The sequence below is a fragment of the Culex quinquefasciatus genome, chromosome 2 (assembly GCF_015732765.1).
Source record: "Culex quinquefasciatus strain JHB chromosome 2, VPISU_Cqui_1.0_pri_paternal, whole genome shotgun sequence".
Lineage (NCBI taxonomy): Eukaryota > Metazoa > Arthropoda > Insecta > Diptera > Culicidae > Culex > Culex quinquefasciatus.
Window position 1 is genome coordinate 125,725,304 of NC_051862.1, and position 16,828 is coordinate 125,742,131.

The 16,828-nt window shown below is 37.4% G+C and overlaps 1 protein-coding gene across 1 annotated transcript; it reads left to right on the forward strand.

Annotated features, from left to right (window-relative positions):
- The first annotated feature begins 4,319 nt into the window (after nt 1-4,319).
- On the forward strand, nt 4,320-15,269 carry LOC6038292. The gene is made up of 4 exons (XM_038255348.1): nt 4,320-4,746; nt 13,519-14,087; nt 14,144-14,240; nt 14,305-15,269. The coding sequence occupies exons 2-4, from the start codon at nt 13,527-13,529 to the stop codon at nt 15,258-15,260; spliced, it is 1,614 nt and encodes a 537-aa protein (XP_038111276.1). The 5' UTR covers nt 4,320-4,746; nt 13,519-13,526; the 3' UTR covers nt 15,261-15,269.
- The last annotated feature ends 1,559 nt before the right edge of the window (nt 15,270-16,828 follow it).

The window sequence follows — 16,828 nt, forward strand, 5'->3', positions numbered from 1 at the left end:
TGAAAAATACGTTTTTTCAAATCAAATCGCGCGTCCGTATTGTCCGCGTCGTAAAAACAAATCTAAAACTGAATGCATTTTCAGAGTATGATCGATATAATCCATCGATGTGTGTTTCATAGTTGTTTTAAAAGTAGAACATCTTTTCACAATCAAAACGAATTTACAAACTTTTAAAAGGATTTTAAATATGTAAACGCAATAAAACTGTTGTAACGTCATCTGGGGTGAATCAGGGCTACAGTCTGAAAAGGGACAGCAGTGTTAAGAGCACTTAAAGGTTTAAAATCTGGAAATGGATGTACTCGTTTTGTTGGTCTGAGTCTGTTATATCCGAAACAAACGGAAAAATCAAAATATTATGCACTAACATGGTCAAAACTGCTGTCCCAATTCGCCCCATGTTTCCTAATTCGCCCAAGTTGACGGGTTTCAAAAATCTATCCACCTATAATCAAGAGTCGTTCTGATGGATTATCTTGTTGAGCCTTGTCCACACGGAGAAAAAAGAGTTCCTAAAATCGTGAACAAGCGTTCATGAAAATGGGAACCACGAACAAAGTGTTCAAATTTCATGGAACGTTTTTCAAAATCGTACCATGGGATTTGAACACTTTGTTCGAGGTTCCCATTTTCATGAACGCTTGTTCACGATTTTGGGAACTTTTTTTTCTCCGTGCATAGACTCGCTCAGAAAAATTCTGGATTTTTTTTAAAGGCCCAATAACCAAATTTCCAGCTTTTGCTTTTTGGGTGTTTTTGGAACCGCCTTGAGTCAGGGGTATTGAAAAACACCCCACGGCGTCTTTTTCAGGGGGGTAGTATTTTTTGAGAAATAGCAAGATAACTGTCATATACATATGAAAGTGTGGAACATCCCCGTTCATTTGTGGGGCGAACGAATATCTTTGGTCGGGAAAAATCAAAGTTATCCTTATAATATAATATATTTGAAGTTTTTGAACTTTTTTCCTATGGGGCGAAGTTTCGTCTATTTCAATTTAGTATTGTTATGAGTCTACATGGGCATGATTTATGGCTCAGATCATATCGTTTCTTATGGAAAATGATGCATGGAACATTTTTTCTGAAGCACGCAAAGTGATTGAAAATAAGGGAAAAACATTATAAAGGTTTTATTGTAAATTTGGGAGAATTTCTGATAAAATTGCACACCCCTTTCCCAAATACCGCAATGTTTTTGATATTCAGATCATTATTTCGATGAATTCTTTTGTTGAGAAATGTTTCTGGGCCCATTGAGTATATAAATCACTACAGAAAAATGTAATTGGTTGGGTTTATGCTCAACTGTAAGTCAACTTTATGAATTTTGGATTTCAACCGAATCAACGTATTTGGGTGTGTTTTGGTTATAAAATGTACCGTTTACATTAAATTTTCACTTTTTTTGTGAGTACATGGTCCACATTTTTTTATCTAATTGAGACATGCAGTGTAAATACTATCACAGGGTTTCTATTTCTATGCCTTTTGTTAATTTGTATTTACACTTGGGCTATATTATTTGTATTGAAACCACAGAGTTGAACTTGCAATTATTGGTAATAACAAAAATATTGCGTAAAAATCATTAAAAAGTTTAAATGTATGTAAATCTATTAATTTAATCTCAAATAATTGAGCATAATATACTAAACAAGTCTGGCATCCAAATTTGAAACAACGAACAATACAACAATTAATATGTTTGCTAAAAAACACACATTATTGATCTTTTTATTTACAGTGGCAGTGCGTGGCCGAATGGTTACGCTGTCCGCTTTGTAAGCGGATGATTCTGGGTTCGATTCCCATCTGCTCCAACCTTCCATCGGATGAGGAAGTAAAATGTTGGTCCCGGCCTTGGTTGTTAGGCCGTTAAGTCAATCCAGGTGTAGGAGTCGTATCCATGCCATAAGTACAAACAACACACCAAACCAAGCCTACTCCGGTGGAATTGCTGGCGGCGGTTGGACTCGCAATCCAAAGGTCGCCAGTTCAAACACTGGGGTGGAAGGTTCCTTGGAGTAGAAAGAGGTTTGGGTGCTCTCCCCATTCAACCCTTCGGACTCTTAGGTTCGAGCAGAAACTTGCAATACAGACCACAAAAACCACCCGGGGGTCGTTAATGTAGATGGTTTGATTTGATTTTGATTTACAATATTATCACCTGACCTCAAAATAAGTACGAGATCTCTTGTGAGTTTTAATAAGACTAATACAAATGTGATTTAATGAAAACGGTACAATTTATAACCAAAACACATAAAAATATGTTGATTCGGTTGAAATCCAAAATTCATAAATGTGACTTACAGTTGAGCATAAACCCAACCAATTACACTTTTCTGTAGTGATTTATACACTCAATGGGCCCAGAAACATTTCTCAAAAAAGAATTCATCGAAATAATGATCTGAATATCAAAAACATTGCGGTTTTTGGGAAAGGGGTGTGCAATTTTATCAGAAAATCTCCCACATTTTCAATAAAACCTTTATAACTTTTTTCCCTTATTTTCAATCACTTTGCGTGCTTCGGGAAAAATGTTCCTTGCATCATTTCCCATAAGAAATGATATGATCTGAACCATAAATCATGTCTATGTAGACTCATAACAATACTAAATTGAAATAGACGAAATTTCGCCCCATAGGAAAAAAGTTCAAAAACTTCAAATGAGGATAACTTTGATTTTTCCCGACCAAAGATTTTCGTTCGCCCCACAAATGAACGGGGATGTTCCACACTTTCATATGTATATGACAGTTATCTTGCTATTTCTCAAAAAATACTACCCCCTGAAAAAGACGCCGTGACCCAAAAAGCAAAATTATTGGACCTTTTCAAAAAAAAACTCTAGAATTGACCTGTTCAGAATTCAAAAGAGTACCCTTTAGAACTTTTAAGAACGATAATTGTGGGTTATAAAGTAGGCTGTTTCGATACTTAGAAGGACAGGAAAAATAAGTTGTTTCACAACGAAGTTGCAACACAAATGTGTACCAAATAAAAAAGCATTTTAATTTTCTCTTAACGTGAAGACTTCCATCATTGTCATGATTTTTCCTTCAAAGATATAAATTTTGCGTCGCTTTCAATATTTTGACAAAATTCCTTCAACAAGTTGTTTAGAATAGTGCCCTACACATGCTGATTCCTTTTGGTAACAGTTATCCCATTCCTTGTTAAGTTATGGAAATCGTCATTAATCAGTGATTGCCAACTAGGACGTCAATGACTGTGCCATAAAAGTATATAAATTTTGAAGCACAATTGATTTAGACAAGGGGCTGGAAACTCCAATATTACTTAAGAATATTGAGTATACTAACGATATTCCAGTATACTTGTTAGTATACTAACCGAAAAGAAATAATCTGTTAGTATATTAAGATACTCTCAGTATATTGGTTAGTATACTGGCGATATGTAAAGAAAATAATAAGTATACTAATATATATTTTGATATACTGGTTAACATAATAATTATAGCTCTAAAATTTCCAACCCCTTGGATTTAGATCAAAAATTTCTTCAGTGGCTTCAAGAAGGCAACAACCGGCACATGCTGATTCCTTTTGGTGCTGAAATTCGTAAAATTGAATTTAATACACAATTTTTTATAGTGATGATTAATTTGCTTTGAAAATGATCAACGGCTTCGCCTTAATGCTAAAAAACATACCAGTAAACGTTTTACATTAAATGCGTAACACGCAAGTCTCGCTGGAATGTACATGCACAGCATAACAAAACATCACCATTGAATAAGCGGAGCCACTCTGCTTTACAACATAGCTTAGGGGGAGGGGGGGGGAGGTGTACATAAAACGCATGTCAAGCGGGTGGCGTGAAGAGAAAGAAGACGTGAAGTGGAAGAAACTCCCATCGCCACTCGAGCATAAATCGAGAGCACGATGGAGTAGCATAAAAAAGAACACCCCCTTTGCTCGTTTTTTGTAACATTAGACAATGATGACGATGATTGTTGATGGCTGAATACTCTCAGTCGACTCTCTCTCTCTCTCTCCGTTGGTGATGTTGATGGTTTCGTGCACATAACTCAACATAGCTTGGCTCTGAAAAAGGGGTTCGCCATCATGGGGGTGGGAAGCAGATGATGATTGCGATGACGATGATGACGAATTTCCCTTCTGTTTTTCTCTAACATTGGCTGGTGTGGGTAGTTTATGCTACCAATGAGAGAGCTCCTAACAGTGAGAAAAGAGAGAGAACAAGAGCGAGCGCAATGAAAATTAAAACTACATTTTAGTATAGTCAGTCGATTTGCTTTTTTTCGCCGGGAAGGGAGTACTAACACAGTTTTAAACCGTTTGTCACGTTTTACAAGACGCGCGCAAACATTTTCATCAAATTCGGTTCAATTGGCGGTCGGTCGCGTTTAGTTTAGTTCGTCATCGTTGATCACATAGTGACGGTCCCCCTCACGATCCGGCGGAGGTGAAAAGTTTTTCTCAGTTTAACGACGACGGGGCGACGGCGACAGAGCGTTGATTTTAGTTATAGTTTAATGACGCGAATCGATTTGCGGTTGGAAGATGCTGCAGGGCAGAGTGTGAATGCGCACATGTTTTGGTAGTGATTGAATTAGAGATAGACAAATTAATTTTGTGATAAATGAAGTAATCAAAAGTGAACACAAAATGGAACGAAGCTAATAAAAAACGTTTATGTGAACATTGAAACACAAGTTTGCTGCAAGTTAAAAAAAAGTAAAAGGTAATCTTTTCACTAAAAAAAATGTAGACCTTTTTTGAAAGTTTAAATACGCAACAGCGGGAAATGTTATGAAATTGACTGCCAAAATACCTTTCCTTTGTTGAATGCTAAACTAAAATTTAAAAAAAATCGTCAAATGATTTGTTGATCTGCTTAATTTATTAAATTATTTAAAAAATAATGTTTGTTTTTTGTGTTTCCTAACATTTCAATGGAAAGTAAGGCAAACGAGTTCCTAATTTCTAAGATATTGAATATTTTACAAAACCATTTTTTTAATAATAGATCCAAAGTAATCCTAAAAATAAAAAAGTAAAAACAATAATAACAAGACACGGTTTCAACAGTTGACTGAAAAAAGTCTTTAAAAACGTACTACACACAATGTTCAGTTGATTTGCAATCATAAGTTTCCAAAATACCTAAGTATTGACAAAAACATTTTTTTGCAAGAAAACAAAGTTTATTTTGAATTTTATAAAAATACAAAATATTTTTAAACGAGCCCAAACATGCTTAATATGATTATCAATGTAGAAAAATGCATTTTAGATTGTTTTCAGCTGATTAGACTTCTATTTTTATAAAAAAAAAATCTGTTTTTTTCGAAAAAAAAATATTTTTTCCCTTTCAGATTTTTCGGATTAATCTTAACTTTGAATAAACTTTGAAAAATATTTACGACAGCCTAAACTTTGCCATTTAGGGTTAATTCAACATTTTTAGATGTTTTGCATTGAAAGAAAAAAAAAGTTTTCAGAAATATAAACAGTATTTTTCAAAGAAAAAAACACAAAAAAACTTAAAAAAAACTCTGCCATTTTCCGTTACTCGACTGTAAATATTATTGGAACATGTCATTTTACGAGAAATTTAATGTACTTTTCGAATCTACATTGACCCAGAAGGGTCATTTTTTTCATTTAGAACAAAATTATTCATTTTAAAATTTCGTGTTTTTTTCTAACTTTCCAGGGTTATTTTTGAGAGTGTAGCAATGTTCTACAAAATTGTAGAACAGACAATTACAAAAATTTTGATATATCGTCGCCATCGTGCTAACTTGTCGTACGTGCATTTTGGGCCAAATTGAGTTAAGAACGCCATTTTGTGCAGCTCACAATGCCTCACCTTTTGACCTTCACAGATCCCCAAAATTCGATTTCTATCCTGAGATATTCAACAAAAACCGAAAAAACTCCGTGCATTTTTGTCACTTTACATATAAAAGATGTTTCAATCCTGTCGTGCTATCTTGTCACTCCATGAAAATTGATGTAAGTGCGACAAAAGGCCAAAGGGATTTCAGGCCAGGAAATTCAGGATGCGTTTGTCGCACGTACAAGCTAGACTACCGTAAACATTTGTAATTATAACTCGGGACTCCAGCAACCAACTTCAACCAAACTTTGGGACAATGCACAGAATGATGAGCCAAACAAAACGTGTTTGTTATTGTTTACATTGCGTGCTCTCGTTTTTGAATATTCAAGGTCAAACATTAAAACGCCTTTTTCTCGGAACGTCAAAATGGCGGGTGCGACAAGATAGCACGACGACGTCGATATAAACATAAGGGGTTTGCTCATAAACATCACGAGTTATCGCGATTCTACGAAAAAAAAAGTTTTGAAAAAGTTTGTCGTCGTCGATAATGGCCGTTTATCGTCACCCGCGACAGACACGGACGACGAAACAAAGAGAAACGCATAAAGTAACTTTTTCAAAACTTTTTTTCGTAAAATCGCGATAACTCGTGATGTTTATAAGCAAACCCCTTATGTTTATAAATCAAAATTTTTGTAATTGTCTGCTCTACAACTTTGTACAACATTGTTACAGTCTAAAAAATAACCCTGCAAAGTTAGCAAAAACACAAAATTTTAAAAAGAAAAATTTTGTTCTAAATGAGAAAATGACCCTTCTGGGTCAATGTAGATTCGAAAAGTACATTAAATTTCCCATTAAATAACATGTTCCAAAAAGTTTTACAGTTGAGTAACGGAAAATAGCAGAGTTTTTAAAAGTTTTTTAGTGTTTTTTTTTTCGATGAAAAATACGTTTTTTCGTAATTCTGAGTATGCCATCAAATCGAGCGTCTAATTTTACATAAAAGTCTCTTTGACACCAAATTTCTATCTCATCACCATTTCAGGCCTCAAATTATTGAAAAACACCTCTTTTTTCGCATGTTCAAAAATGGAAGGAGTCGTACAACCCTCCGTCACGAGATATCAAAAAACTAACTTAATCCACCAATATGGTTGGAGCCTTCCTCACTCATTACCAACAATGGCTGATTTGATGGGGTTGTACACAAATTTCATCTATTTTTTAGATCCGGATTAAGAAAGTACATAAATATCACTTAAATGGGCATATCTCGAGACAGGGTTGCCAGATCTTCAATGTTTTGGACTCGTTGGAGAGGTCTTTTGACAACCTAACCAACGATGGGTCGGATGGTGGATCCGGACATAGTTTACATACATTTAAGTGAGATCCGGCTTCCAAAAAGTAGATAAATATCACTTAAGTGGACATATCTCGAGACTGGGTTGCCAGATCTTCAATGTTTTGGACTCGTTGGAAAGGTCTTTTGATAACCTATCCAACGATGGGTCGGATGGTGGATCCGGACATAGTTTACATACATTTAAGTGAGATCCGGCTTCCAAAAAGTGCATAAATATCACTTAAGTGGACATATCTCGAGACAGGGTTGCCAGATCTTCAATGTTTTGGACTCGTTGGAAAGGTCTTTTGATAACCTTACCAACGATGGGTCGGATGGTGGATCCGGACATAGTTTACATACATTTAAGTGAGATCCGGCTTCCAAAAAGTACATAAATATCACTTAAATGGCCATATCTCGAGACAGGGTTGCCAGATCTTCAATGTTTTGGACTTGTTGGAAAGGTCTTTTGATAACCTAACCAACGATGGGTCGGATGGTGGATCCGGACATAGTTTACATACATTTAAGTGAGATCCGGCTTCCAAAAAGTGCATAAATATCACTTAAGTGGACATATCTCGAGACAGGGTTGCCAGATCTTCAATGTTTTAGACTGGTTGGAAAGGTCTTTTGATAACCTTACCAACGATGGGTCGGATGGTGGATCCGGACATAGTTTACATACATTTAAATGAGACCCGGCTACAAAAAAGTACATAAACATCACTTAAGTGACCATATCTCGAGACAGGGTTGCCAGATCTTCAATGTTTTGGACTCGTTAGAAAGGTCTTTTGATAACCTAACCAACGATGGGTCGGATGGTGGATCCGGACATAGTTTACATACATTTAAGTGAGATCCGGCTTCCAAAAAGTACATAAATATCACTTAAATGGCCATATCTCGAGACAGGGTTGCCAGATCTTCAATGTTTTGGACTCGTTGGAAAGGTCTTTTGATAACCTATCCAACGATGGGTCGGATGGTGGATCCGGACATAGTTTACATACATTTAAGTGAGATCCGGCTTCCAAAAAGTGCATAAATATCACTTAAGTGGACATATCTCGAGACTGGGTTGCCAGATCTTCAATGTTTTGGACTCGTTGGAAAGGTCTTTTGATAACCTAACCAACGATGGGTCGGATGGTGGATCCGGACATAGTTTACATACATTTAAGTGAGATCCGGCTTCCAAAAAGTACATAAATATCACTTAAATGGCCATATCTCGAGACAGGGTTGCCAGATCTTCAATGTTTTGGACTCGTTGGAAAGGTCTTTTGATAACCTATCCAACGATGGGTCGGATGGTGGATCCGGACATAGTTTACATACATTTAAGTGAGATCCGGCTTCCAAAAAGTACATAAATATCACTTAAGTGGACATATCTCGAGACTGGGTTGCCAGATCTTCAATGTTTTGGACTCGTTGGAAAGGTCTTTTGATAACCTAACCAACGATGGGTCGGATGGTGGATCCGGACATAGTTTACATACATTTAAGTGAGATCCAGATATATGTGAAAACACATTTTTATACATAACTTTTGAACTACTTATCGAAACTTCAATCTTTATAAAACTCGATCTATGGGACCCTTAACCAAGTCGAATGCAACAGGTTCGGGACAAATCGGTTCAGCCAGTGCCGAGAAACATGAGCTAGTTTGTTGGTCACATACATACATACACACACACATACACACACACATACACACAGACATTTGTTCAGTTTTCGATTCTGAGTCGATATGTATACGTGAAGGTGGGTCTACGACGTTTTTATACAAAGTTCATTTTTAGAGCAGGATTATAGCCTTACCTCAGTGAGGAAGGCAAAACGGATTCGTGATCCGCAACAAAAGTTACCCCTTAGGACAAAGTTTCACGGAAATCGAAGAGGGGTCGGGGCAACGGCTGTGTGAGTTGGCGGAGAATAGGGCGTCCAATTTTCCCGGGTTTTGAAATTCCCGGGAAACGGGAAAAATATTTTTGGAATCCCGGGAATTCCCGGGATCCCGGGAAATTTTTGAAGCAGTAATAAAATCTATGTTTTCATTATATTTGTTATGTTTTTCATGCCTAAAATTACAGAATTAACTCAATACTGTTAATTGGTGATAATTTATACTTCAATTTAGCAAGGACAGCAGTTTTTTTAAGATAGCTTAAAATACATTAAAAAATCGCGGAATTTAAATGAACCGCAATTTGATATATATATATATATATTTCTTTTTATATTTTTTATATAACATGACTACAAAAGCTTAAACAATTTCATTGAAACTGTCTAAAACAACAAGAAATAAAAAACAACAACACTTTAGATAAGTTTAGAATTTTATGTTTTATATTAAAACATATTTTTAAAATTATTCCTAAGTAACTACCGCCAATTGGAGATAATCGGTGTACTAATTGTTTTGTACTATTCCTGTTGTAACTAAAATCAATCAAAACAATCAGAACATTACGTAAAAAAAATGGCTGAAACAGCAGTCTCAACTTTTTACTTTTGTCCTGATTTGCTACAGATGCCGGTTTTTGATGAAAAATAATAAAATATGATTTTTTTTTCAAGTTTAGTCATGAATATACCAAAATATAGTACCAATTCTTTTTTAAATAAATAAAATTTAATAGAAAATATTTAAAGCGCAAGGCATTTTGCGGATCTGTAAACTAAAATTTCAGCAATTTTCCCTAACAAGCCGAATTAATGCTGATACATGCCGATTACAAATTTTAATGCTTTAAAATTCTTATCGAGTACGAAGTATTCATTTCTATTTCTATTTCCACAACCAAATCTGAATTTCCAAACCAAAATTTGATTTGTTTTCAATTTCGGGAATTCCCGGGACAAAATTTAAATAAATCCCGGGATTCGGGAATTCCCGATTTTGGAAAAATCCCGGGATTTTTGTCCCGGGAATTCCCGGGATGGACGCACTAGCGGAGAATTACCCATATGAAAAAAATGCATTTCATTTTTTATTAGGAAATCAACAACTAAAATTTTACTGAAAATTGTATCGCAGAGCTTTTTTTTCTTCGTGACTCGATTATCCGAAGTCCCATACAAACCTTCGGATAATCGAGTACATACTGTAACTCTGGGATTATTGTTGTTTGCTGAAACCTTCATTTTCTGAAACTAATTGACTAAACAAAAGCTGCACTGCTCAGAACGGCATATGTAAGGAGGTTTGATTATTTTAGTATCGCTCAATTATTTTTCAATTCGAACTTGTGCACACTTTGGAAGCTTAACCACAAAAAAAATAGTTGAGTCAAGCGTTTTGAAAGTACAGTCATCCCACATATTCGGAACGGTTTCCAGATTGGCCAATGTTCAAAAAATCATAGCAAATCTATAATTAAACTTAATGATTCGTTTTTAACTTCATTTGAAAGCTTTTCTTGCGATCTTTCGAATGCTGTATCGAACATCTGCAAATTTTAACTTTTATATGAAGTTTTTGAAGAATTACTTTGACCCTTGAAATCCACAAATTCGGAACACTTTTTTCTTACGAATGTAAACAAACTTTGGATCTCTCCAGGAGTACATATTTATTACCAAATAATGACTTCACACACTGAAACCAATGAAACTCAAGCTTAGTGATGTTTTATACATGGTTTGATAACTTTTTTGTTAAAATATCAGTTAAATTCAGGTGTTCCACAATTGTGGAAGGCACAATAACATCCCACAATTATGAAACAGGCCTTTTGGAGGCAGTGTTTTGCTGTTCTGGGCAAAATAGTCTTGGAATGAAGTTTTTTGTTCAAAAAGTACTACTTTTACTAGTGAAATAGTAAGATAATGTCCAAATAAAGGTTGTAAAAATAGTAAGGTCGACAGAAAAGCTACTATTGGCATGCTATTGACAAATAATCATAAAAGTGTTCCGAATTTGTGGGTGTTCCGAATATGTGGAATGACTGTACATGTTTGATAAACCACTTTTTTAAGCGTTTTAAGTATTAAACTTAATTCTCCTCCATTATTCTGTTGATATCTTGCGAAAAATTGTTCGAATGTAATATAAATGATGATTCTGTTTTACAAAAACTTCACACGCAATCAGTACGGTTTGGCAAAAAAAATTAAAATTATCTTGTATAAAGGAATATTCATTTATTGTTTAACATTACTTGCCCTTCTTGACCTGATGAAAAGGGTTAACTAACAAGTTATCTTTATCTTATAAACCAACAAATAACATATAACTAATACACTCAAACCCCGATGGTTTGACACCAATTTTTGTCAAACGAACGGGGTCACTTTTTAGTTTGAACCCCCTTTTACACAGAGTTAACACACACTTCCAAACGTTTGTTTTGATAATGTGCGGGAGCACATTTCGACAGTTCGCCACTTTTTAGTTTGACTTTGACCAACCAACGGGGAACAAACTAAAAAAGTGTCAAACGAAAAAGTGACACACTACCGGGGGTTGAGTGCTATTTGGTTGGACTAGCTAAAATAGAGGTTGACTCAATTAAAAAGTTGATGAAATGTGCTAAAAACAAGTTAGTAAAACGGCTTTTAAGGATCTCTACTAATGTTAAGTAACATAGTTAAAAGTTTTGTGACAAAGTTAAAAGTAGAAAACTATAGTTCACTCAACCCTCGGTGATTGGACACTTTTTTGTTTGACACTTTTTGAGTTTGTACCCCGTTGACAAAGTCAAACAAAAAAAGTGACGAACTGTCACTTTTTGCAAAATATTATTATTTATCTTTTCTAATGAGCTAACAACCAGAGACTGGTTCAGCTCTGTATTCCCAAAATACGAATTTTTGAATTTTCGAGATTTTTTAACATATTTTAGGGGACTTAAAAAGACATGATGATGATTTGTTTGTATTTTTAACTGGCTCTACATTTTTTATATATAAAATAAACAGTTCTCAATCATAGCAAAACCTTCGCAAAATATTTTGTTTAAATAGTGACAATGTGCCAATTAGACAGAGTTGGGACCGAGCCCTTACCTGCCAAAAATGCAAGATTTTTCCCTATCTTGAAAAATAAAACGATTTACAAAAATTATAACCTAAATGTGACTAAATAACTCCAAAACGACGCACTTTATCTAAAATTCAGAAATCATTGGATTAGATCGATTTGTTATGCCGGATGAGATTTGGCGAAAGCAGTAATATAAAACAATTGGGTCCTAAAGCCCTGTGCCAATTTTTATGTACAACGGAAAAAACGTTTTAAAGCCATTTCTGATAACTTTTTTCCATTTTAATACAAAAAAAATTGACAAGACAACATTTTCGATGGATCAACGGTATGTTCCCCTTGGAGCTGTCAACTAGGACCTTTTCTGTCAAGAAGGGCCGCGAAGTTAATTTTTTAAAATTGATTTGAAAATCCATTTTGAATCCTTTGCGGCCGATAAAAAATGGGTCATTGTACTCAGAAAAATAAGCTTTATCGTTGAGAACAATAATATAAAAAATCTAAGCTTAATTTTTGGACCCAATTAGAAAAAAAAAAACAAAAAAACTACTTAAATTTGAAAGAAACCAAAAATCTTTTTTTTTATCTAGGTATCCTACAACTTTTACATCGTCCTAGGAAACAATTTTGGTTCCAATATATATTTTTTAATAGAATTCAGGGTCAAATAATTTAAATTTATTGACAAGTTTTGACATATTTTCGAAGTTTCAATTATTCTAGTAGGGGAACAGCATCTAATTCCATCAGCGTGCCTCTAATGTTGGCAGGTCAGAACTTTGACATTCAATTAAAGCTAATTAAAAGCGATTTCAACTGAAATCGAGTGATTAATAGCTCGATAAGAAGTGAGCAAGCAAGTTTCTATCAAAAGTTTAGCAAAATTAGTGGTTTAAATAGTGAAAATCAGCAAATTGGATGGAGTTAGGAGCGAGTGCTTAGCCTGCCAAACATACGAGAATTTCCCCTAGTATGCAAAATAGGTAAAATACATCGAGGAAATATTGAGTCCATGACGATTTTTAATGGCTTCTAGTTTATATTAAGGCACTTCACATATTGTGAATAATTCAATTCAATTCACTTTGTTTACCGAAATAACAATTTTACAACTTGTGTGAATGACTAGTTCATAGAGATTTGGTGTCCCTTGCAACTATTTCCTTTTCATTAACCGCTTGGTAACAGAAGGTTCTTCAAATGCAATTAAACAAAAACTAGGCTAAATTTGGCCAAAAAACCTAGTGAGAATATTATGAATAAATAGGTATTTCATTTAAACACTCAGTACAAAACAAAAATTAATTCGTAGGCACAACAATGACCTCCGAGTGGGACATAAATGACGCACATATCCCGTTCGTGCAGGACGTCGCGTACGACAAGTTCAACGAGTGGGCCGACGGCCACTGCCGGTACGTGTACCTGCCGACGGAAGACCAAGCCCGGAAACACATCTCTGGCTGGGCGATGCGAAACACCAACAACCACAACGTGGCAATCCTGAAGAAGAGCTGCCTCGGCGTGTTGATCTGTTCGGCCCGCTGTCGGTTACCTAACGGGGGTCAGATCCATCTGCGGCCGGCGATCTGCGACAAGGCCCGGCGGAAGCAACAGGGGCGGGCGTGTCCAAATCGGAACTGCAAAAATGGTCGACTGGAGGTGCTGGCCTGTCGGGGTCATTGCGGATATCCGGTGACGCACTACTGGAGACACACGGACCGGGCTATATTCTTCCAGGCCAAGGGTAGTCATGACCATCCGAAGCCAGAGTCCAAGACCTCGGGGGAGACCCGCAAGCTGGTCGGGGTGTGTGGTTCGAAGAGCAAGACCAAGAAATTGTCGGTGCTACTGCTGAGGGATGCCGCATTGGGGAATAAAGTGAGTAGCTTTAAATTTCGTTTGAGTAGGGTTATCTAATGGCGTTTTCTCAACAGTTGATGTCCTTGAAAAATGGAAGCAAACCTGCGAACAACCCCACGACAACGGTTGATATTCTTCAACCTCCTCCGTTGATTCCGGATTCCAGCGTTGGTAAGAATTACATTCCAAAAATCACGTGTTTTTTTTTTTTATTCATATTTTATGCCAATTTCAGACAAGCCAAAATGCAACACCTGCTTCAAGAGTCCATGCTGTTGTCGGGTCACACTCCCAAACTCTGCACTGCAGCCTAAACTCTGCAACATTCCATCCCCAGCAATTCAATACCCGGAAACTGCATTCAGCAATCCACAGTCTTCCACGTGGCCATGCTATCCCACAGGTACGGGTCATCAAACCTACGAAAGTTGCATGGGAACCACCCAAACCATGTCAAATTATCCAACCAGCTCAATCGAAAGTTTCCAACCGGAAGAAATCTTCCAACTGGATCAACCACTGCGAGTAGGTCCACCACAACCACCGCACGGCAACGTTGTCCCACCTCCAACAACCCTGCTAGATCTTGGCAGTGGGACAATCTACAAAAAGTGTAACCAAATCACGCCCGACTACTTTATCTCCGGCAACGGAAACCTGTTCAACGACTACTTAACGCACCCCGGCCCGTTGAGCGACAAATCGATGGGACCGTCTCCGACCCAATACCCAACAGCGGACCTGCCACGGTCCATCAAGAAAGAATCCCTCCCGAAATCGTACGAATGCAGCAGCTATGGCCAACGCCAGCCGACCCCGTCACGATTTGACTGTGATAGTCAGCAAAGCTGCCGGAAGGCGCAGAAAGCTGCCAACCTGAACAACAATAACCATCATGGCGGACAGTATGGTGGTGGTGGCGCTTACGCCACTTGTGACGAAGTCAATTACTGCTACCAAACGGCTTCCGGTACTTATCAACAGCAGCAGCAGCTTCAACAGCATGGCTACGGAGGAGCTCAAACGGACGTGGCCGGCGGAACTCAGATGCTGATGACCAATGGATACGCCGATGAGTACTATCGATATTCTGACGGGGGTGGAACGGGAGGGTACGGGAAGTTGAGCGCAGTCGGAACCGGGGTGCAGATGAATTCGGACCCTCAACTTGCTTCGTATGATTTTTACTAAGTTATTAAATTTGGGTTTAGGTTTTTTGATTGCTTTATTTTGTGCATTTTCTGATTTATCACATTCCCACCGTTCCCATGGCCGGCAACAAACAGACTCGTTTTTCAAAATCGTACCATGGGATTTGAACACTTTGTTTTTGCACCCTTCCGCAAAGTTGTAGGGAATTGATTTTTCTACAAGAATCTTACACTTGGACAGTTTTTGGTGAGAACAGCGCCATCTGGCAGAAATATATTGCAACGATGCTGGCGACGATTTGGTTGGTGCCTCGTCGTCGCTTGCTGCTGAATTTTCACAAACTCAGCTCGTTTTGGGCAGCTCCGATTCTTGGTCGAATGGTCGCCCCCACAGTTGGAGCATTTGGCTTCGATGTTCTCGTTGATTGTGTTGCAAGCTTGAGTTTTGTGCTCACATCCGCAGTTTGCACAACGACTCTTGATGAAACAGTTCCTTCCACCATGTCCAAACTACAAGCAATTCGAACCTTGCGTCACGTCACGGTGCACTGGACGATAACGTTCCCAAGTCACGATGATGTTAAAAATTGCCCGAACTGTTTTCAGCTCAGACGGCGTTGCCGATCCTTTCTCGAGATGAACCAGGTACAGTTGATCACGATACTTGATGTCCTTGTTGTGTCTCGTCATCTTGAAGACTTCGATCACGTTCAACTTAAAGGCTAGTACACTGAAAGAAACCAACATAGCAATCTCAAGTGTTTTTTTCACGTGAGAGTCTCCAAAAATCAACACAATCGAGAAATTAAAAGTGCAACATGGAGTTAAACTTTCTGTCAAGCTGCTGTGAAGTTTACCATAAAAGCTGCGAAAGTTTCACTCCATGTTACCGGCTCACATCTCTCTTTTTAATTTCTCGATACATTCACGTGCTTTTCCTTTGACCCACACATGTTTTTCATGTCAAATCGATGTGAAAATCATTCAAAACCAGCTGATAGCTATCGAAAGACCTTTCACTCTTTTTTCGCATGCTATTCACTTCATATTCAAATGAACTTCACTTATATTTGCCCCATTTGACATTTCCTTTGATTCCGAAGTGAAAAGCACGTTAGATTGAAATGTTTGGGTTTTGAGATGCGTATGGCCAAAAATTCTTCATAAGTAAGATGGCCACAGACGATGATGGTGCAAAGTTTGCTTTTCGGATAGAAAAGCTCCTTTTTGCTAACATTTACCTGAGTTTTTTTTTATTTGTGCTCTGGTGGTAAGTAAGAACAAGAGAAACCCATAATTGAAAGAAATTAATGCGGATTATCTTTATTTTTTTCAGAAAACCGGCCAGAAATCGTCCACGGAACCTACTTCGCGGTGTTTGTCAAGATTCGTCATGGACTTGATGCGGACTTCGGATCCGGATCGAGAAGAGTTGTAAGGTTTTGGGCACTCTTGATCGGCCAGCTACAACCTGTTCGTGAACGAGGTTCTCGGTGACGATACATCGGCCCAGCAGGGCGTTCTTTTTGAGCGCCTCGATGGCCATGTATGACACAGCCAAGCACAACGTCGTCGGGACCTGGTCTGAACACTTCAACGTTGCGTAGT

What these genes read in the sequence shown, in the direction of transcription:
- LOC6038292 (XM_038255348.1), top strand. Translation starts at nt 13,527, where the DNA reads ATGACCTCCGAGTGGGACATAAATGACGCACATATCCCGTTCGTGCAG. An exon ending in ATGCCGCATTGGGGAATAAA is followed by an intron (nt 14,088 to 14,143) that starts GTGAGTAGCTTT and finishes TTTTCTCAACAG; the next exon opens with TTGATGTCCTTGAAAAATGG. An exon ending in GATTCCGGATTCCAGCGTTG is followed by an intron (nt 14,241 to 14,304) that starts GTAAGAATTACA and finishes TGCCAATTTCAG; the next exon opens with ACAAGCCAAAATGCAACACC.